The sequence below is a fragment of the Mus caroli genome, unplaced genomic scaffold (assembly GCF_978045245.1).
Source record: "Mus caroli unplaced genomic scaffold, Mus_caroli_1 scaffold_9, whole genome shotgun sequence".
NCBI lineage: Eukaryota > Metazoa > Chordata > Mammalia > Rodentia > Muridae > Mus > Mus caroli.
In genome coordinates, this window is record NW_028227264.1 from 1223234 (window position 1) to 1245098 (window position 21865).

Here is a 21865-nt window from a genome sequence, read left to right on the forward strand (position 1 = left end):
GTAAGAAACACTTCCTTCTGAAGGTCTAAACTGGACTTAGGACCACTCACTCCTGAGGAAAGTGAGCTGCATTATGAAGACCAAGGGTGGCATCAGGTTTTGAGGCAGAAGGGCTGGCGATACATTCTCAGGGCAAGGGCTCAGCACCACGCTGATGCCCCACCTCCTCTGCCTTGACTTTCTGGCAACTCCAACCAGCAGCTTCACGTCCGCTGGCCTCCGCCCTCTTAACGTCACGGCCACTTGGTACAGTGCCCCCTAGGGGCCTCAGTTCCTCCCACGAGGAACAGTCTAGTCTTTCCTGCTGCTGGCCCTTTACTGTGCCGCTTGGCTCTCTGGTGCCTCCCACGCCAGCCCGGGGAAGAACTTGCAGCCGCATCTCGGCGCCTGGGGAGAACCAGTCACCCCGCGCTCTGCAGCAGCATGAGCACCCGCCTCCCTCTCCTGCTTCGCCAGCTCGGCCGCCAGCAGCTGCCCTCGGGCCCGGCATGTCGCCTCCGTGAGCTGTGTCGCTCAGGCAGCAGAAGCAGCAGCAGCGGAGGTGCTGACCCCGAGGGGTTACGCGGGCGGCAGCTGCAGGATGGCCAAACCTTCAGCAGCCATGGCCCAGGCAATCCGGAAGCCCCCGGGATGGACTCCATCGTCAGGTGAGTGTCCGGTTTGTCTACAGGCAGGTCCCTAGCCAGGGACCCAAGGATGGGACAATGGCACTCTCGGCCGCTGGGAGACCCGAGGGACCGGTTCGTAGGGCGGGAAACAGAATGCTTGGTTCCGACTTGCTAGAGACGCCTTGCGATTGGTAGAGAGGACGGGGTGGGGGGGTGTGCAAAGGGGAACGTCCGGAGTATGGGACCCTGTAGATGAGGGCATCCCCCCCGGCCGGCGCGCGCCTCACGGACCGCACGCCCCGCTCCACGTGCATCGCCCGCCTCCGGCTCTGATGCAACCGCGCCGGGCGTGGCGCCGACAGGAAAAGGGCGGTGCGGCCCTAGGCGGGAGAGAAGTAAGGAGGATGGCCCTACAATCCCGCCACTGCTGATGTCCCACTACTGATGGAGGGGCGGGCCAAACCCCTTGCGGAAGCCCTCCAGGCCTGGGCGTACGGTCTGCTCCGGAGCATCGCTGCTCAGAGAGCACACAGGTTCCGGTGCAGCAGTATCTGGAAAGTTCATTCTCTATCCGGTGGTGATCTGAGCAGAGTCGTCCGGTCAGACCCTATAGTGAGTTTGCTAGGCCACTCTATGCAGAGGCACCTACCTGCAAAGGGCGGGAAAGCCCTTTTCTGCTTTGATTCCCAACTGGGGCTATGGAAACAATTAAATGAGCAAAAATAATCTGCCCCCAGGGGCTATCACACGTATATCCCGCAAAAGGTAGTCATTATTTTTACAATAAACTAAACTAAGCTCTACAAACTTGGTGTAATGGGCATGACAGTAAATACTTAAGGTTCAGTGAACTAAAAAGCAGAATTTAAAATGTTACATGGGTACGTTTGTAATAAGGAAAAACATTCTCACAGTTTTTTGATAAAATCCAACATTTTATGGACACTGACATTTCAATTTCATGTGGTTTTCACATGCTATGAAATATCCTTATTTCTGTTTTTCTACCAGTTGTTTAAAAATGGAAGCTCAGGGTAGGGAGACTGCTCAGTTAAGTACTGAGTAAAAGTACTGGCTGGGAGAAACATGAAGACCTAAGTTCCATCCCCAGTACCCATGTGAGCATGGTGGCATACTCTTGACACCCCAATCCCTGAGAGGCAGAAAAGGTCAGATCGGGAAGCTCACTGGCCAGCCCACACAGCATAATCCAGACCTATGACAGTTCCTGTATCGAAAAACAAAGTGAGCAACTGTTGAGGGACAGCATCCAAAGTTGACCTGCTTCGCCAGCTGGGCCGCCAGCAGCTGCCCTCCGGCCCGGCATCGCTCAGGCAGCAGAAGCAGCAGCAGCAGAGGTGGCGTGTACACACAACACACATGCATCGGAACATACAACCATGAATATATAAGTAAAAACATATGTGTGCATGCACGTGTCCTTAGCTAAATGGGTGGCTCTAGAGGACAGTGCTTAGGCATCTGATACCTTCCTTCTGCAGTGTGCGTGTATCACTGGGTATGTGAGCAGGGACAAGCTATTGGTCTTACCATGTTCAACTGCAAATGGAAATCATAATGCCACCTACTTCAACGAAGGAATTCTAAGATTTATACTAACCCAGCAATCCGAATGTGTGTGCTGGAGAGAGTCTGGGAGATTCAGTGGTCACGTGAGCTTGAAACCCAGAGTCTTATTTCTGAAAAAGCGGCGTCGGGAAGACTATCTGGAGGAAGCAGCTGGGGTCAGCTTCATTTTCACAGCTATTCAGTAACAGTATCTGATAATGGCCAAAGCAAAGAGTTTTCAAACAGCTGCTCTCCTCTTCTTTGACCATGGACCGTTTCTCTAAACACTTCTGGCTGTCTTGTGTGGAGATGTCTGTGGAGGTCCCCTCTGTATTCCTAGAAGGATCCTTTTACCTTTGAAAGGGCTGAGAAGTTAAACGAGGACTTTAGTTAACAAGTGCTCTCTGCATTCTGCATCCCGGGCTGAGGAGAAGTGTGCATTGATGGTTTTCAGTAAAGTGGCCAACTGTTTTCTCCTACACTTGGGTATGGTCACAGCTAGCCTCAGGGAGAATGAGGAGGAATACAGTTGTTAGAACAAGGCAGCTTTGTGCTGAGCTCATAGGCTTAATGCAGTTAGCCAGGCGGAGGTGACTGAGCTGGTGGTAGAGGCAGAAACTGTGACAGCATCACTAATAGGGGTCACGGTAGTGCAGTATCACTAATAGGGGTCACGGTAGTGCCGAGCTAAGCTTAAACCTTTATCCACCTATCTTCAGTAATAGGAAAATTTGAGTTTTAGCTACACTGTTCCCAGTCAGAATTGAAGTTTTCTTCCCCCAAGGGCATAGACTCATCTTTGGAAACATTTCTGCTACTTTTTGGATGTTTGGGGCCTAGGAATGTTCCCTATTGTTTATCGCTGCAGGCATCACAAGAAATGGAAACAACATGTGGCCAGTTGTGGGTGGGTACCCCAACCAATTTTTTTAAGTGGTATTATTGCCTTGTTGAGCCCCTTTGTGTAGCTATAACTTCTTTCTGCCCCTTACTTCAACTATTTTAGGTCAGACAACTGAGTTTTAATTTTTTTTTTAAATTTCTATTCTGTGTGTATGGGAGTTTGATCTGCATGTATGTCTGCACCAACAATGTGCCTGTTGCCCTCAGAGGCCAGAAAAAGAGGCATCTAAGCCCCTGGAACTGGAATTACGGAGAGTAGTGAGCCTCTATGTGAGTGGTGGGACTGGCACAGTGGCCCTTTAGAAGAGCAAGTAATGCCCTTACCTGCTGAGCCATTTCTCCAAGCCCTTGACAGCTAACTTAAACCAAGTGATACTTTATCTATTGGAATATTCCTTTCATTTTTTAAAAATTGGGGCTAGCAATTTTTTAAGTGTAGTTTATTGAGGGTGGGCAAGACTGGAGGGGTTTCTGTTACAAATTCTTATGTTTCTTATGTTTAAGACCATGACCAGTACCTGACAGGGAGCACCCTGAGGGAAAGAAGGGTTGAGTTTATAGTTCAAGTGGACACTGTCCGTAGCAAAAGCTTGCTGCTAGGAGCAGAAGGCACTTGGGCACACTGTATCTGGAGTCAAGGGAAGCAAGAGTAAATAGAAGTGGGACCAGGCTATAAAACCTTCAGGCTCACTTCCTCCAGCAAGGCTCCGCCTCCTTAAAGGTCCACAACCTTCACCGACAAGCAGCAGCAGCAGCAGCAGCAGCAGCAGCAGCAGCAGCTGGGGGTCAAGGGTTCAAACACATGATTATAGAGAGGACATTGCATATTCATACAGGTAGTTTTAGTCATGGGAAAAAAAGAAAAAAAAACCATTCCAACAATAATGAAAAGGGAAAGAGCCACTGAAACCTATTATACAGGTGAGAAAGTCAGAATCCATAGATTGCCCCACCCACCAGTATACTGGAGGGCTGAGTGCCAGGTATGGCTGTTATTCACAGAATATCCACAGGGGTTCCAGAAGCCCCTGGCACTTATTTAAAAGGACACATTCCTGGACCCCAGCCAAGCATATTGAATCAGACTTTCTGAGATGGAATCTTGATTTTGATTATGCTTCCCAGGGGATTCTTAGAGTCAGAAGTGCTCGGTGCAGTACCTCCCCCAGACCAAGCCAACACATAGACCCAGCTTGGCCCAGAGCTCTGCCAGGCTGGGCGACAGTGCAGTATAGAAACCTCAGCACCCATCCCTAGAGACGTAATCTCAGCTTTTCAGAATGGTTTCACCTATTAGCACAATAACAAAGTTAGTCGTGCGTCCCCCCCCCCCCCGCCCCCCTCGCCTCCCAGGGATTGAACTGTCTCGTCCCAAGTGTATAAGACCAAAACCAAACAAATGATTTGCTAACAGTGCACAGTTGCCTGGCCACTGGCTCTGTTAGCCTCTGTGGCATTAGGAACGTTGACTCCCATGCAAGTTTTAAACTCTCTGTGGTCTTGTGAGTACCCTGTTCCCAGATTCCCTCAGCACTTTCCACTTCACAGTTCCTCAGCCACCACACTGCAAGGTTTGGTTTTTGGTGAGTCATTACTAATGGCATCTGGCTGAGGCTAACTCATTTGGGAAAGTTGTTGGGTGCATGTAGTAAATAAAGGCATCCTGAAGCCATCAGTGACTCGCAATACTTGTCTAGCTCATGTGAGACCCAGGCTTACTCTGCCATCACTGGGGTGGGGCGGGGGATAATGTGTTAACACTGAAACTGGGCACTGCTTTGGCCTTTCAATGTGCTCTGAGAGGTAGAAACAAAAGCAAACTGACTGCTGGAGGTGTGCCAGTGAGGACAGAGCGTAGAGGTGATGGTAGCTTTCAGAATGACCCATCTAGAAGGTTCTAGAAAGAAAGTCTATCTCTGCCATATTTATATAGGTCTGCTTCTCTCCCAACCCTCACTGGGTGAGGGGTCAAGATGACTTGGAGAAGAACAAGCTGCCCCAGCAGGGTAACATTGTCTTTTAAAATACCCCCCCCATCCCCCCACCCACCCCCCATCGGCTACAGCATCCTATGCCTTCCATACCTGCAACTTCCTGCTATCCTCCCTCCTCTTCTGTCTTTGAATCCTTCCTTTAAACTCTGGGAGCTAGAATCTAACTGGAATTTAGACACCATTTCATTGTCCCACACTCACCATCCACTTAGCCATCACCATTTTCACAGATCTCTCCCCATCCCCGCCATTTGTTTGCTTTTCCCATGTTACTTCAGACTCCACTTCAGACTCGTGTCTCCTGAGGGAGAAGTAAGGCAATGTGGCGAAAGAATGAGATTGTTTCGAATAGAAACCCAGATTTTCTATTCCTTCATTACATTTACTTGTGTGCATGTGAGTGTGTAAGTCAGAGGACAACTTGGGGGAGGAGAGCTCACCTCAGTTCTCTTCTTTTACCAAATGGTTCCAGGGGATGGACAATTGACAGATTGTCATCAAGCACTTTTACCCACTGAGCCCTCTTCACTGGTTCCAAACTTGTCATTATAACAAACTTGGAAAACACAGGAGATAATTTTAATCTCCTCTGAATGGCCACGTTCAGTTCTTCTGAGTCAGGGTTTCACTGTGTAGTCTAGGCTGGCCTTGAGTTTACAGTCCTCTCACCTCCACCTCCCTAGAGCTGGGACCACAGCTCTGTGCCAATACACACTGCCTGCATCAGGAGTTCTCGATGCCCGGGTGCCCTGCTTTCCCTCACACTGTGGTCAGGTCTCCTTCTGTTGTCTGATTCACTTACAGCAGCAAGCTCTGTAAGGACACTCATTGTGCCTGTCCTAACTAATCATTAACAAGGACATGACTGTGCTCTATTTCTTTCTCCATATAGAGACGTCATTCACAATTCCAAGGAAGTGCTGAGCTTGTTGCAAGAAAAAAACCCTGCCTTTAAGCCAGTGCTTGCTGTTATTCAGGTAAGTTGTTAGCGTAGCACTCTTTTAGCCTTTTTTTTTTTTTTTTGATTTTTTTTTCGAGACAGGGTTTCTCCATGTAGCCCTGGCTGTCCTGGAACTCACTCTGTAGACCAGGCTGGATGTAATTTAACAAATGCTTATAAACAGAGGCCAGACGCATGGCCTGCCAGTGGCCAGTGCTGTTACATGGTTTTCTTCAGCAGGGTTGCAGGTTAGACACAACTCTTTTGGAGTCAGTCATCTTCCTGAGGCATAGGTTATTCACTGAGGTCAGGAGGCAGGCACCGTAAATCACAGGACTCAGGATAGTTACTAACTCACATGTACTTATGTATACTTGATATGGCTGGCAAGTCTGTTCTCTCTTCTTTCTGGGGAAGACAAGTGGGCAATGGCAGGTGCACATTAATGTTTGACAACTCATGTGTCAAAAGCCATGAGTGTATCAGAGGACTTGGCATTGTGTGTTTGTCCTTTGGCTGCTGCCCCTTACTCCAGAGCTGCTGTTGGCACTGTGTTATTGGCATCCTTGTGTGGTGGCAGGTGCAGGGAAATAACAGGATGAGCCAGGCCTGGAAGCGATTTGGCCCAGTAGCCGACCTGTTATTGTGATGCTTGGCAGGCTGGTCCAGTATAAGGATAGCCGCCAATGTGCCAATGGTGCCTTGGTTTGTGAGATTGTAGGACTGTGCTCCTGTGACCTGCATCCTTTGGGAAACTTCCATATCCCCTCCTAGCAAGGGGGGTTGGTTTCGGGCCTTGGGATCCTGGGAATCTAGTTTCAGGTTGCCATTCAACCTAAGTACAAGTATCCAAACTCCTGTCTTCAGTGGTTCACACAGCAGGATGCTGGCTTTGTGGCCGTGATGATGTTATTTTTATATATCCCATGTTTCAGTTACTATTCTATTGCTGTGACAAAACACCATGACTAACCCTGGCAACTTATAAAAGGAAGCATTCGGTTGGGGTATGGTTTCATAGACTTAGAATTTACTATCAAGCAAAGACATGGAGGTAAGAACTACTGGGAAATAACATCTTGATCCTCCACTAGGAGGGAGAGAGAGAGACACTGAAAATGATGCAAGTCTATTAAAACCTCAAGCCCACCCCCAGCAATACACCTCCTCCAACAAGGCCACGCCTCCTAATCCTTCCCAAACAGTTCCATCAACAGGGGACCAAGTATTAAAATATATAAGCCTGTAGGGACCATTCTCATTCAAACTACCATACCCTATAACATGCAATCTATCGTTTTTTAAAGGATATAATGTGAGTCTAAGAAGTTTATATGTACATAACTCCAGCTGTTAGCCCAGTTTCCATAGGCAATTAGAGTCTTTTCTATAATTTTTTTGATCATCTTTTTTATTCAGGCTACTTGTGTTCATTGTCTTCGCAAGTGTGATCTCTGTGTTGTGTTTGGTACACATTGTAAAGGTATTTCACATCATGACATTTTCCCTTCTGCTCCTTTGTCCTTAGGCAGGTGATGACAACTTGATGCAGGATATGAACCAGAATTTGGCCAAGGAGGTGAGAGCTGGCGATTCTAGCAATCCTTTAGAATACCTAATGGTTTGTTCTCCTGTGGTGACAGAGAATCTTACATTCCCTTTCAGGCTGGTCTGGACATCACTCACATCTGCTTGCCTCCAGACAGCGGGGAGGATGAGGTAATGTCAGCCTAGCTCCTTTCCTTTCCTCATCAGGACTATGGTTATCTTCTGGGGTGGTGGGCACAGATCCAGCCTTCTCTTGTGGCTGAGTTTCCATGGAGATCAGACATGAATGATGTTTAGACATCAGCAGTCATTGGCTAAGCAAAGCATCCTAAAGTCAGGAGAGCTGCAGCACTTCCTTCCTGCAGTGTACTGCCAAATCACAGATGGTAGGTCAACTCTACCTGTCGCAGTCACATTTGCACTAGGGTCAAAAGCCATTCCACTGATAATGGGGGTTGTTCAAAATGATTATCGATGGATACAGAGACTATTAGATGGGGAATGACACCCAGCAGATAGATAAAGCTGCAAGTAGTACAGACCCAACAGCACTGCATGGCTTCTCTCTGGCTTAACAAAGATTGTTGATGCTCTTAGGCTTTAGCACCACTATTCAGTCAAAGAAAAGCTGCATAAGCACCAATACTGTGATGCTCCTACCATGCTGATTAGGGAGCTCAAGTGACTCCTAAGTGACAAAGGAGTGGCCCCATATGCAGGTGTTGGTGTGCTAGACAAGGGGCTGATTCATGTCCGGTTGGTTCCAGATCTCACCATGCTACTCAGTGAAGTGTACAGTTTCAAACTAATGAATTGTTTATTTCTGGAACTTTCCCTTGAGTGTTTTTTTTTTTGTAACACAGTTGATGAAGAGTAACTGAAACCTTGGAGTGTGAAGTAACCTGTAGTCTCCTGCAGGGCTGGGCAGAAAGGTTTTCATTTATAAAGAGGAGTAAGCCTGGGTGTGAGATGATGAGGGAGCAGCTTGGTGGTAATCAGCCAGCCTGTTCTCAGGGGCTACTGTCTAGTGTTCAGCCTGAGGGTGCCCCAGAGTTCAGGCATCTGGAAAGAGAAAGCTTGACCAAAAGTTTGCTTTCAAACGTATTTGGTTTTGCTTGGTTAGTGGCATCTGGCAGTTGGTCCAGCCAGTGATGAAATGGGATTGTGCTCTTGTAGTCTCTCTTTCTATGTCTTTAGGAACTGTTATGAACTGAGTCTTCTCTAGATCCTATGGGGAAAGGTAATTCTCTGAAGTATACAGAGGTTGTGGGTGAAGGTCTCCACTGCCTCTTTTCCCCAGCATCTCAAGTAAAGTTTATTGACCTGACTAATAACTCTTCCCTCTAAGGGTGTTTTCTGCAAACCAAAAATTTGCTCTGCTGCACCACTTGCATTGTCTGGCTACACTGTGAAAAGGAGGAGGGGAGATGAAGTCTTAATGCCATTTAGATCATTTCTAAGGAAAAAGGGAAACAAAGTATTGGACAGTTAATACTGTATTTGCCAGTTATGCTGTGTGCCAACCATGAAGGCACAAGCAGAGACAGAATCCAAAGAAGTAGGTCGGCCATTTCCAGGACACTCAGTGTATACAGGCACATCTTCATTTCTTTTTTTTTTTTTTTAAAGATTTATTTATTTATTATTATATGTAAGTACACTGTAGCTGTCTTCAGACATTCCATAAGAGGGCACCAGATCTCGTTGCGGATGGTTGTGAGCCACCATGTGGTTGCTGGGATTTGAACTCTGGACCTTCGGAAGAGCAGTCAGGTGCTCTTACCCACTGAGCCATCTCACCAGCCCCACATCTTCATTTCTTTGTACAGTTTCAATTGTGTAACCCAGGCTAGCCAGGGGAAACACTATGTAGCCCAGTCTAGCTTTAAACTCATAATCCCCCTGCCCCAGCCTCCTAAGTGCCAAGATTATGGTTGTACACCCAATATAATTTTATAAGGATTTGTCCACTTCCAGTGCTTTGTTGTAGGGGCTGAAATTTCAATGAGTGTGGCATTATTATGTTGAACATCTTAATTGATTAAGCTTTTATTTCCCCAGTTGTGTTTTGCTTTTATTAGTGCTTTCCCACTCACGTCCAGATAAAGCAAGATCCTTACTTTATCCTGAGCTCTGCTTCCTTGGACCCACTGACGACTCTCACCCTGTGACTCTTTTCCCTTTGACCTGCTCTGTTTTCTCCTATATTACCGATCACTTTCAGGACGTAGATTATTACTACAATTGGAGAGGGGGCGGGGCTTGCTTCCCGATTAGCATATCATGTCTGCCAGAGCAATTTTGCTCACAGCTAGCTGGTAGGTCCCTTGCTTAGAACTCGTACAAAGCTGATGATCAGAACATTTTGTTTGTTTGTTTTATTTAAATATGGGATGGCTGGGTATGTACACATGAGTGTTGTGCCTAGGGAGCTCCGAGGTACCTGATCTCCAGGAGCTTGTGAGCCATATGACATAGATACTTGGGACAGAACTCTGGGTCCTCTAGAGGAACAGCACGCTGAGCCATTTCTCCGGCTCCCAGCTCCACCGAGTTTGTTTTAGTGGCAGAACAACAACAACTACAAAAAGTCATCAGTCGAGGCTTTAAAATACGTTGGTGAAGACAATGGGCCAGGAATGCCAGTCTCTGCTATAGACATCAGAGGCTCTCTGATGGCTGTTTTGAGACCTCTGTGTTGTCTGCTACAAGACTCTGAAGGCCTCTGGGGTTGTTGGAAGCTACTGATGTGTTACTGTGTTCTGAATGAATTTCACCAGCTAGTCAGGAAGATGTTAGATTAAATAAATCAGTAGGCAGCAAATGGCTATAAAGGGAATTAGAGACAGCCCAGGATCATTTATCCCCAGATCTCCAACTCTCCACGATCATGATGTTCTAACCAGCCTTGTAGAATCTTTAACAGATTCCTTTTTTTTTTCCTAGAAACTTCCAGTTCACAGCTAAATGAATGAGACAAATATTCTTTCTGTACCAAATACCATTTTCCTTCTCTACCAGATGGTAGTAATAATGAAGATATTGTTGCCAAGCAATAAAATAAAAGGGGCAAAGTGACACCTTCTTTGAGTGGGATGCACATGCAAGGGATCTTTCTACTCCTGGGTCAGTGGTTCTGTTAAGTGAAATGAATCAGTCCGAGTGAGTTTCTGTCCGAAGCCGTAGGAAAGGCTCCTGGCACGACACTTGGACCTAGTGAACCAGAGAGCCGTGACTGGTTAGAATTATTGTTGGGAAACCTCTTTTGAGTATGTGATTGCTTGGACCTGCAGGTTCCATTGGACCTGGTTGAGGTACTTGGCTGCTTCCAGACCTCCCTTCACACTGGGATGTTTGTCTCAAATTGGCCACCGTCAAGGAATTGGCTTTTGTCTGCTAACCTGGAGTAACAGTGACGCTTTGGGTTTTTGTTGTACTTGTTCTTTTCCAATTTATTGGCAGGACCTCAGGAACTATGAAGCTGTGGAAAGTTTTATTCATCCAGGTTTCTCTGGGGCTTCTCTAAGCATGCTGTAAAGAGAGAACAGACTCTTTGCTGTACCTCACCCCAGAGTCTTCAATAAGAAGTGAAAAGAACCTAACAGATGACAGTTTTAGGAATCTGGGTATGTGTGTATACACGCACAGGTGCTTGTGTGCACATGTGTATGCAGATGCACAGGCATATCATAGCCAGAAGACAACCTCGGGAGCCAGCTGTCCCTTTCATTTGTGGTGCAGGGTCTCTCATTGGCAGGGAACTCACTTTGCAGGCTAGGCTGGCTGGTCAGGAAGTCCCAGTGATCTACATGTCCCTTCTTCCCGAGAACTGGGATCACAGGTCTATACTATCAAGGCCAACCATTTTTTATATAGGTTTTAGAGGTTCAGCTAAAGTCATCAGTGAGCACCCATGTCACCAATGTGCCATCTCTCTGGGTCTATGGAGAAATCCTTTTTCTACCCCATCAACTTTTTTATTTTTACTAGTTCTCACTTTCACAAAGCTAATGTTTTTCTGTTTAGATCATAGATGAAATCCTGAAGATTAATGAAGACCCCAGAGTGCATGGCCTTACCCTTCAGATCTCTGAAGATTCATTAAGCAGCAAAGTTCTCAATGCTTTGAAACCAGAAAAAGATGTGGACGGGTAAGAAATATAAAAGGAAATAATCAATAGTAATCAATCTTATTGATAAGTAACTGAAGTGATTTATCTAAATTTCAAATTTTTTTTTACTCAATAATTAGTTAAAAAATCATTTTAAATAGGCTTAGGAGGTAGAGAATTTTTAAAATTCTGTGAATGAAAGTCATGTATCTTGGAAAATATACATCAGTTTGGAGGTAATCCTGCACTATCAGACTTACTCAGGAAGCTCTCATTTCTCTGACTGAGTCTTTGGCTAGGAATTATCCTCCCTGGGTAATTCTACCGAACAGTGAAAGAAAGACTGAGACCTTTACTCCTAGACTGGCTAAGAAAAGATGACAACACATGTTTTTATTAATAATACGAGTTTCTAATTAAGTTTAGAGGTGGGGGAATTGTGATCATTGGGTGTTTTGTGGAATGCCATGGTAAGATATAAGTATCACAGGAGAGTGAATGCCATCAGCCTACAGTGTGGGGAGAGTGTGTTTCCTAGAGAGTAAAAACTCCATTTTCTTATATGGAAACATAGGAAATAATTTGTCCTGTAGCTAAAACAATAGGGCGTATTTGGGACGATAAGGTCGGTAACAAATTTATAAAGTTAGTCTAGTGTATCCTTCAGCAGGATACTGCTGCACTGAAAGCTTGGTAATCCTCTGAACTACGCTGGATTATTGCAGTCTCTCTTTTCTTTCTTACAAGGGGAAGACAGGCTCAAACAAGAGAATGTTTGTAAGGGCTGGGCTATAATTCAGTGGGAGGGCGTGTGTATAGGTAAGACACTTGAGTTCTCCGGAATATAGATATGGATGGATGGATAGATTGGATAGTTAGATGGATGATAAAACCTCCAATTCTATAGCAGGGTAATCAAAGAAAGAAGATGCGGTTGTGGACCAGGAAGCCCCAAGGTCTTAGGAGGATATAGTTTGAGACATTTCATACAAGGAAAGAGCCATAGAAACCTGAGGATCTTCATTCTGCTACTACAGAATGAAGTAGAGAGCATCATCTTGTAAGTTCTTTGCTCTAGACTTGAGTGGAAGAAAGCACACAGAAGCCACTGTATAGCAAGCGCGTGCTTTCTTGATGTTCTCCCCTCATTTCCCAAGGAAATAAATACTGAAGCCAAGTGGAAGTTGACCTGTGAGTCTCTGGATTGATAGACTCAGTCCTGAGGTCTGAAAGTGGACAGCTGATTGCAGGGACTGTTGAAGCCATTGAAGGTGTCTCTGAAGCTAGGACGTGCAGCCATGCATGGCCTTCTGCTGGGTCCTAGGGAGTTTCCTGCATCCTCCCAGTCATTCCGTGTTCCATCTTCAGTCATGACTTGCTCCCATGTGTTCCCCTGGATGATTTGTGATTCACTGTTCTCTTCTGTTCGATTTCAGGGTGACTGACGTCAATCTGGGGAAGCTAGTGCGAGGTGATGCTCCAGAGTGTTTTGTTTCACCCTTGGCCAAAGCTGCCGTAGAACTTGCTGAAAAGTCAGGTCTGGAATGATCAGTTCTGTTTATCGGGGTTTTGGCTTTGTTTTGGTTTTCAATAAGGATTTGTTGCTGGAAAATTCTAAATGAAACATAAAAGAGAAACGCTATTTTCTACCTACTGCTATTTAGATAACTTTTTAAAAATAATAGCTTGCTTCTGGAAAGTTCTAATTGATATCTTTTTTTTTTAATTAGGTATTTTCCTCAATTACATTTCCAATGCTATCCAAAAAGTCCCCAATACACTCCCCCCCCCCATTCCTCCACCCTCCCACCCCCATCCCCTGACCCCGGCATTCCCCTGTACTGGGGCATACAAAGTTGGAAAGTCCAATGGGCCTCTCTTTCCAGTGATGGCCGACTAGGCCATCTTTTGATACAAATGCAGCTAGAGTCAAGAGCTCTGGGGTACTGGTTAGTTCATAATAATGTTCCACCTATGGGGTTGCAGTTCCCTTTAGCTCCTTGGGAACTTTCTCTAGCTCCTCCATTGGGGGCCCTGTGATCCATCCAATAGCTGACTGTGAGCATCCACTTCTGTGTTTGCTAGGCCCCGGCATTGTCTCACAAGAGACAGCTATATCTGGGTCCTTTCAGCAAAATCTTGCTAGTGTATGCAATGGTGTCAGCGTTTGGAAGCTGATTATGGGATGGATCCATGGATATGGCAGTCTTTAGATGGTCCATCCTTTCTTCACAGCTCCAAACTTTATCTCTGTAACGCTTTCCATGGGTGTTTTGTTCCCAATTCCAAGAAGGGGCACAGTGTCCACACTTTGGTCTTCGTTCTTCTTGAGTTTCATGCGTTTAACAAATTGTATCTTATATCTTGGGTATCCTAAGTTTTTGGGCTAATATCCACTTATCAGTGAGTACATATTGTGTGAGTTCCTTTGTGAATATGTTACCTCACTCAGGATGATGCCCTCCAGATCCATCCATTTGCCTAGGAATTTCATAAATTCATTCCTTTTAATAGCTGAGTAGTATTCCATTGTGTAAATGTACCACATTTTCTGTATCCATTCCTCTGTTGAGGGGCATCTGGGTTCTTTCCAGCTTCTGGCTATTATAAATAAGGCTGCTATGAACATAGTGGAGCATGTGTCCTTCTTACCGGTTGGAACATCTTCTGGATATATGCCCAGGAGAGGTATTGCTGGATCCTCTGGTAGTATTATGTCCAATTTTCTGAGGAACCGCCAAACTGATTTCCAGAGTGGTTGTACCAGCTTGCAATCCCACCAGCAATGAAGGAGTGTTCCTCTTTCTCCACATCCTCGCCAGCATCTGCTGTCACCTGAATTTTTGATCTTAGCCATTCTGACTGGTGTGAGGTGGAATCTCAGGGTTGTTTTGATTTGCATTTCCCTGATGATTAAGGATGTTGAACATTTTTTCAGGTGCTTCTCTGCCATTCGGTATTCCTCGGGTGAGAATTCTTTGTTCAGTTCTGAGCCCCATTTTTTAACGGGGTTATTTGATTTTCTGGAGTCCACCTTCTTGAGTTCTTTATATATATTGGATATTAGTCCCCTATCTGATTTAGGATAGGTAAAGATCCTTTCCCAATCTGTTGGTGGTCTTTTTGTCTTATTGACGGTGTCCTTTGCCTTGCAGAAGCTTTGCAACTTTATGAGGTCCCATTTATCGATTCTCGATCTTACAGCACAAGCCTTTGCTGTTCTATTCAGGAATTTTTCCCCTGTACCCATATCTTGAGGCTTTTCCCTACTTTCTCCTCTATAAGTTTCAGTGTCTCTGGTTTTATATGGAGTTCCTTAATCCACTTAGATTTGACCTTGGTACAAGGAGATAGGAATGGATCAATTCGTATTCTTCTACATGATAACCGCCAGTTGTGCCAGCACCATTTGTTGAAAATGCTGTCTTTTTTCCACTGGATGGTTTTTGCTCCCTTGTCAAAGATCAAGTGACTATAGGTATGTGGGTTGATCTCAGGGTCTTCAATTCTGTTCCATTGGTCTACTTGTCTGTCGTTATACCAGTACCATGCAGTTTTTATCACAATTGCTCTGTAGTACAGCTTTAGGTCAGGCATGGTAATTCCACCAGAGGTTCTTTTATCCTTGAGAAGATTTTTTGCTATCCTAGGTTTTTTGTTGTTCCAGATGAATTTGCAGATTGCCCTTTCTAATTCGTTGAAGAATTGAGTTGGAATTTTGATGGGGATTGCATTGAATCTGTAGATTGCTTTTGGTAAGATAGCCATTTTTACAATGTTGATCCTGCCAATCCATGAGCATGGGAGGTCTTTCCATCTTCTGAGATCTTCTTTAATTTCTTTCTTCAGGGACTTGAACTTCTTGTCATACAGATCTTTCACTTCCTTAGTTAGAGTCACGCCAAGTATTTTATATTGTTTGTGACTATTGAGAAGGGTGTTGTTTCCCTAATTTCCTTCTCTGCCTGTTTATCCTTTGTGTACAGAAAGGCCATTGACTTGCTTGAGTTAATTTTATATCCAGCTACTTCACCGAAGCTATTTTTCAGGCTTAGGAGTTCTCTGGTGGAATTTTTAGGGTCACTTATGTATACTATCATATCATCTGCAAAAAGCGATATTTTGAATTCTTCTTTTCCGATTTGTATCCCCTTGATCTCCTTTTGTTGTCTAATTGCTCTGGCTAGGACTTCAAGTACAATGTTGAATAGGTAGGGAGAGAGTAGGCAGCCTTGTCTAGTCCCTGATTTTAGTGGTATTGCTTCCAGCTTCTCACCATTTACTTTGATGTTGGCTACTGGTTTGCTGTATATTGCTTTTATCATGGTTAGGTATGGGCCTTCAATTCCTGATCTTTCCAAGACTTTTATCATGAATGGATGTTGGATTTTGTCAAATGCTTTTTCAGCATCTAACGAGATGATCATGTGGTTTTTGTCTTTGAGTTTGTTTATATAATGGATTACATTGATGGATTTTCATATATTGAACCATCCATGCATCCTGGGATGAAACCTACTTGGTCAGGATGGATGATTGTTTTGATGTGTTCTTGAATCCGGTTAGCGAGAACTTTATTGAGGATTTTTGCATCAATATTCATAAGGGAAATTGGTCTGAAGTTCTCTATTTTTGTTGGGTATTTATGTGGTTTAGGTATCAGAGTAATTGTGGCTTCATAGAATGAGTTGGGTAGAGTACCTTCTGATTCTATTTTATGGAATAGTTTGTGAAGAACTGGGATTAGTTCTTCTTTGAAGGTTTGATAGAACTCTGCACTAAACCCATCTGGTCCTGGGCTTTTCTTGGTTGGGAGACTATTAATGACTGCTTCTATTTCTTTAGGGGATATGGGACTGTTTAGATCATTAACCTGATCTTGATTTAACTTTGGTACCTGGTATCTGTCTAGAAACTTGTCCATTTCATCCAGGTTCTCCAGTTTTGTTGAGTATAGCCTTTTGTAGAAGGATCTGATGGTGTTTTGGATTTCTTCAGGGTATGTTGTTATGTCTCCCTTTTCATTTCTGATTTTGTTAATTAGAATACTTTCCCTATGCCCTCTAGTGAGTCTGGCTAAGGGTTTATCTATCTTGTTGATTTTCTCAAAGAACCAGCTCCTCGATTGGTTGATTCTTTGAATTGTTCTTCTTGTTTCCACTTGGTTGATTTCACCCCTGAGTTTGATTATTTCTTGCCGTCTACTCCTCTTGGGTGAATTTGCTTCCTTTCGTTCTAGAGCTTTTAGGTGTGTTGTCAAGCTGCTAATGTGTGCTCTCTCTAGTTTCTTTTTGGAGGCACTCAGAGCTATGAGTTTTCCTCTTAGAAATGCTTTCAATGTGTCCCATAAGTTTGGGTATGTTGTGGCTTCATTTTCATTAAACTCCAAAAGGTCCTTAATTTCTTTCTTTATTCCTTCCTTGACCAAGGTATCATTGAGAAGAGTGTTTAGTTTCCACGTGTGTGTTGGCTTTCTATTATTTATTTTGTTATTGAAGATCAGTCTTAGTCCATGGTGATCTGATAGGATGCATGGGACAATTTCAATATTTTTGTATATGTTGAGGCCTGTTTTGTGACCAATTATGTGGTCAATTTTGGAGAAGGTACCGTGAGGTGCTGAGAAGAAGGTATATCCTTTTGTTTTAGGATAAAATGTTCTGTAGATATCTGTCAGATCCATTTGTTTCATAACCTCTGTTAGTTTCACTGTGTCCCTGTTTAGTTTCTGCTTCCATGATCTGTCCATTGGTGAAAGTGGTGTGTTGAAGTCTCCCACTATTATTGTGTGAGGTGCAATGTGTGCTTTGAGCTTTACTAAAGTATCTTTAATGAATGAGGCTGCCCTTGTATTTGGAGCATAGATATTCAGAATTGATAGTTCCTCTTGGAGGATTTTACCTTTGATGAGAATGAAGTGCCCTTCCTTGTCTTTTTTGATGACTTTGGGTTGGAAGTCAATCTTATCAGATATTATAATGGCTACTCCAGCTTGTTTCTTCATACCATTTGCTTGGAAAATTGTTTTCCAGCCTTTCATTCTGAGGTAGTGTCTATCTTTTTCTCTGAGATGAGTTTCCTGTAAGCAGCAAAATGTTGGGTCCTGTTTCTGTAGCCAGCCTGTTAGTCTATGTTTTTTTATTGGGGAGTTGAGTCCATTGATATTAAGAGATATTAGGGAGAAGTAATTGTTGCTTCCTTTTATTTTTGTTGTTAGAGTTGGAGTTCTGTTCTTGTGGCTGTCTGCTTTTAGGTTTGTTGAGGGATTACCTTCTTGCTTTTTCTGGGACGTGGTTTCCGTCCTTGTATTGGTTTTTTTCTGTTATTATCCTTTGAAGGGCTGGATTCGTGGAAAGATAATGTGTGAATTTGATTTTGTCGTGGAATACTTTGGTTTCTCCATCTATGGTAAGTGAGAGTTTGGCTGGGTATAGTACCCTGGGCTGGAAATTGTGTTCTCTTAGTTTCTGTATAACATCTGTCCAGGCCCTTCTGGCTTTCATAGTCTCTGGTGAAAAATCCGGTGTAATTCTGATAGGCTTGCCTTTATATGTTACTTGACCTTTTTCCCTTACTGCTTTTAGTATTCTATCTTTATGTAGTGCATTTGTTGTTCTGATTATTATGTGTCGGGAGGTATTTCTTTTCTGGTCCAGTCTATTTGGAGTTCTGTAAGCTTCTTGTATGTCCATGGGCATCTCTTTCTTTAGGTTTGGGAAGTTTTCTTCTATAATTTTGTTGAAGATATTTGCTGGTCCTTTGAGTTGAAAATCTTCATTCTCATCTACTCCTATTATCCGTAGGTTTGGTCTTCTCATTTTGTCCTGGATTTCCTGGATGTTTTGAGTTAGGATCTTTTTGGATTTTGTATTTTCTTTGATTGTCGTGCCGATGTTCTCTATGGAGTCTTCTGCACCTGAGATTCTCTCTTCCATCTCTTGTATTCTGTTGCTGATGCTCGTATCTATGGTTCCAGATTTCTTTCCTAGGGTTTCTATCTCCAGCGTTGCCTCAATTTGGGTTTTCTTCATTGTCTCTACTTCCCTTTTTAGTTCTTGGATGGTTTTATTCAATTCCATCACCTGTTTGGTCTGGTTTTCCTGCAATTCTTTAAGGGATTTTTGTGCTTCCTCTTTAATGTCTTCTACCTGTTTAGTAGTGTTCTCCTGCAATTCTTTAAGGGATTTTTGTGCTTCCTCTTTAATGTCTTCTACCTGTTTAGCAGTGTTCTCCTGCAATTCTTTAAGGGATTTTTGTGCTTCCTCTTTAATGTCTTCTACCTGTTTAGCAGTGTTCTCCTGTATTTCTTTAAGTGTGTTATTAAAGTCCTTCTTGATGTCCTCTACCATCATCATGAGATATGCTTTTAGATCCGGGTCCAGCTTCTCCGGTGTGTTGGGGTGCCCTGGACTGGGCGAAGTGGGAGTGCTGGGTTCTGATGATGGTGAGTGGTCTTGGTTTCTGTTAGTAAGATTATTACGTTTACCTTTCGCCATCTGGTAATCTCTGGGGTTAGTTGTTATCATTGTCACTGTTTAAAGATTGGAGCAGATGCTGTTTTCCACTCACCAGAAGTCTTAAGATCCTGTGGCGGGTGTCGTGGTAGCTGGCAGGTGTCAGACGACCCCGCGTCCCAGCCACCCTGGTGCTGGTCAGACAGGAAGAGGCCTGTGGCCCCACTCAGGCCGGCTTTCTGCTTCCCTAACTAAAGCAGTCTCAGGTCCCGCGCGATTGGATTGGAGCAGAAGCTGTGTTCCACCCACCAGAAGTCCCAAGATCCTGTGGCCGGTGTCGTGGGCAGCTGGCGGGTGTCAGCCAACCCTGCGCCCTAGCTACCCCGGTGCTGGTCCGACCGGAAGAGGCTTGTGGCCCTATTCAGGCCGGTTTTCTGCTTCCCTAACTAGTGCAGTCTCAGGTCCCATGCGATTGGATTGGAGCAGAAGCTGTGTTCCACTCACCAGAAGTCTTAAGATCCTGTGGCAGGTGTTGTGGGTAGTTGGCGAGTGTCAGCCGACCCTGCGCCCTAGCTACCCCGCTCTAATTGATATCTTAAAGTGCTATCTAATGTTGTCTTTGTTTCTCTCAGGTTTTAATTTGCATGTAAATAGGCTAACTGTAAGTATTTTCTAGTAAGATTGCATATAAAAGAGATGGCTCCAAACACTAGCATTTTAAAAATTGGTTTCTCTCAAGAAACAGTGAAAATAAGCACAATGAAAATGTCTCCTGTTTTAGCAAGCCTGTCGCTGTAGGTACAGGTAAATCACAGGTAGAGCTGACTTGACTGAGCAGGTGGATTTTGCATGGAAAGACTCCATATGAGACTTAGTAACAAGTGGGTCTGTTTCAGTAACTTCTTACATTCTTTTAATCCTCACATTCCTGTGCCAGGAAAACGGACACAAATGAGTCGCCTTTTTTGATTACTGAATTTAGCTAATAATTACTGTGTGTACTGGCTGGTTTTGTGTGTCAACTTGACACAAGTTGGAGTCATCAGAGAGGAAGAAGCCTCAGTTGAGAAAATGCTTCTATGAGATCTAACTGTACGGCACTTATTAATTAGTAATCAATGGGGTTGGACCCAGCTCATGACAGATGCTGCCATCCCTGCACTGGTGGTCCTAGGTTCGATAAAAAAGCAGGCTGAGCAAAACCATGGGAAGCAACACCCTTCCATGGCCTCTGCATCACCTTCTGCCTCTAGGTCCTGGCCCTGTTTGAGTTCTGTCCTGACTTCCTCCAGTGATGGGCTGTGATCTGAAAGTGTGAACCACATAAACCCTTTCCTCCCCAACTTGCTTGTTGGTCACAGTGTTTTGCCCCAGCAACAGAAACACTAACTGTGAGATAGATCATGTATTTAACAGCTTAGCTAAGACACTGTGAGATAGCTTGTGTATCTAATGACTTAACTAAGACACTGTGGGATAGCTTAAGTGTTTAACAGCTTAACTAAGACACTGTGAGATAGTTCCTAACTTGAGATCACAGAAGCTCAACTTGTCTTGGCCCCAATTTGCAGAGAAAAGAAGCAGATTGCTCCCCCACCGCGACTTAGCCTCAAACATTCAACAGTCAAAAGTCCAAAGATATTTTGGCGAAGTTCTAATAAAAGGCGGACTTTCCAGATGTACCTTTTAGTCAGCAGCCACTAGAATAAGGTCTGTGAGATGATCCGATGTGTCCTGCCCTGCAGGTCTTTCTAGAAACTCCTAGAGGCAACTTACAGCTGGTCCTGTATTTATAAGGAACTGTAGAAACAGAGGGAGCCTTAAGACTCAGAAATGAAGGGTGCATGAGGAGACTCTGGATAGCTGCGGCCTTCTTTCCAAGCGCATGGTCCGCGCGCTGTGTTTGTTTGTTTGTTTGTTTTGTTTTGAGACAGGGAGTCTCTGTGTAGCCCTGGCTGTGCTGGAACTCATTCTGTAAACAAGGCTGGCCTCAGAAATCCACCTGCCTCTGCCTTCCAAGTGCTGGGATTAAAGGTGTGCACCACCACTGCCCGGCTACTTTCTCTAATTTTTTTAATGCTTATTCTATTTTGTTCAAGTTTACCTCTTATTCTGCTCCAAACCTCTCAGACCCTCCATCCTTCAATCTTCCTTCTAATTGCATGTTCTTTAAGAAAAGTAGACCTACTGAGTACAATTCGTGTTCACTCAAATGCATGTGTGCTGTCCACTGCAGCATGGCCAGCCTACCGGGGGCCCCACTCCTGAAGAATACGAACTTGCTCTATTCTGGTAGCTATCAACCGCCTGTGGCTTCTTAACTAGAAGTGGGGCCTTGTGAGACCCCATCCATGTTGGAATGTTGAGTAGATTGGTCCTGTGCTAGCAACCACAGCTCCTGGGTCTGTCACCTCCAGAAGGCACTGTTTTACAGCAATCTTCCCTGACCTCTATTTTTTAATCATATTTCCACTGTCTCTTCTGAGGTGTTCTCCAAGAAAAGCCACTTAGAAGATGTTCTTTCAGTTAAAAGCAATCTGGGAGGAAGTTTTCGGTGGTGTGAATTTTAATATCAACTTTTCTTTGGTTGGTAGGGATCACTTTGGATGGAAAGAAGGTCTTGGTCATAGGGGCTCACGGGCCCCTGGAAGCTGCCCTGCAGTGTCTTTTCCAGAGAAAAGGATCTATGACAATGAGCTGCCCCTGGGCAATACCTCAGCTTCCAGACAAGGTAGGT

General features: G+C 44.5%; 1 protein-coding gene across 4 annotated transcripts in view; it reads left to right on the forward strand.

The window, feature by feature from the left end:
• Positions 1-289: 289 nt before the first annotated feature.
• The window catches only part of Mthfd1l (methylenetetrahydrofolate dehydrogenase (NADP+ dependent) 1 like), a 202896-nt gene continuing 181320 nt past the window's right edge, over positions 290-21865 (forward strand). For all 4 annotated transcript variants that reach the window (XM_085842593.1, XM_021173653.2, XM_021173654.2 and 1 more), the window contains exons 1-7: positions 290-647; positions 5967-6051; positions 7543-7593; positions 7680-7733; positions 11589-11713; positions 13111-13211; positions 21723-21859. In XM_085842593.1, the coding sequence (XP_085698719.1) occupies positions 424-647; positions 5967-6051; positions 7543-7593; positions 7680-7733; positions 11589-11713; positions 13111-13211; positions 21723-21859 (777 nt within the window). In that variant the 5' untranslated portion in view covers positions 290-423. The remainder of the gene's footprint in view (positions 648-5966; positions 6052-7542; positions 7594-7679; positions 7734-11588; positions 11714-13110; positions 13212-21722; positions 21860-21865) is intronic.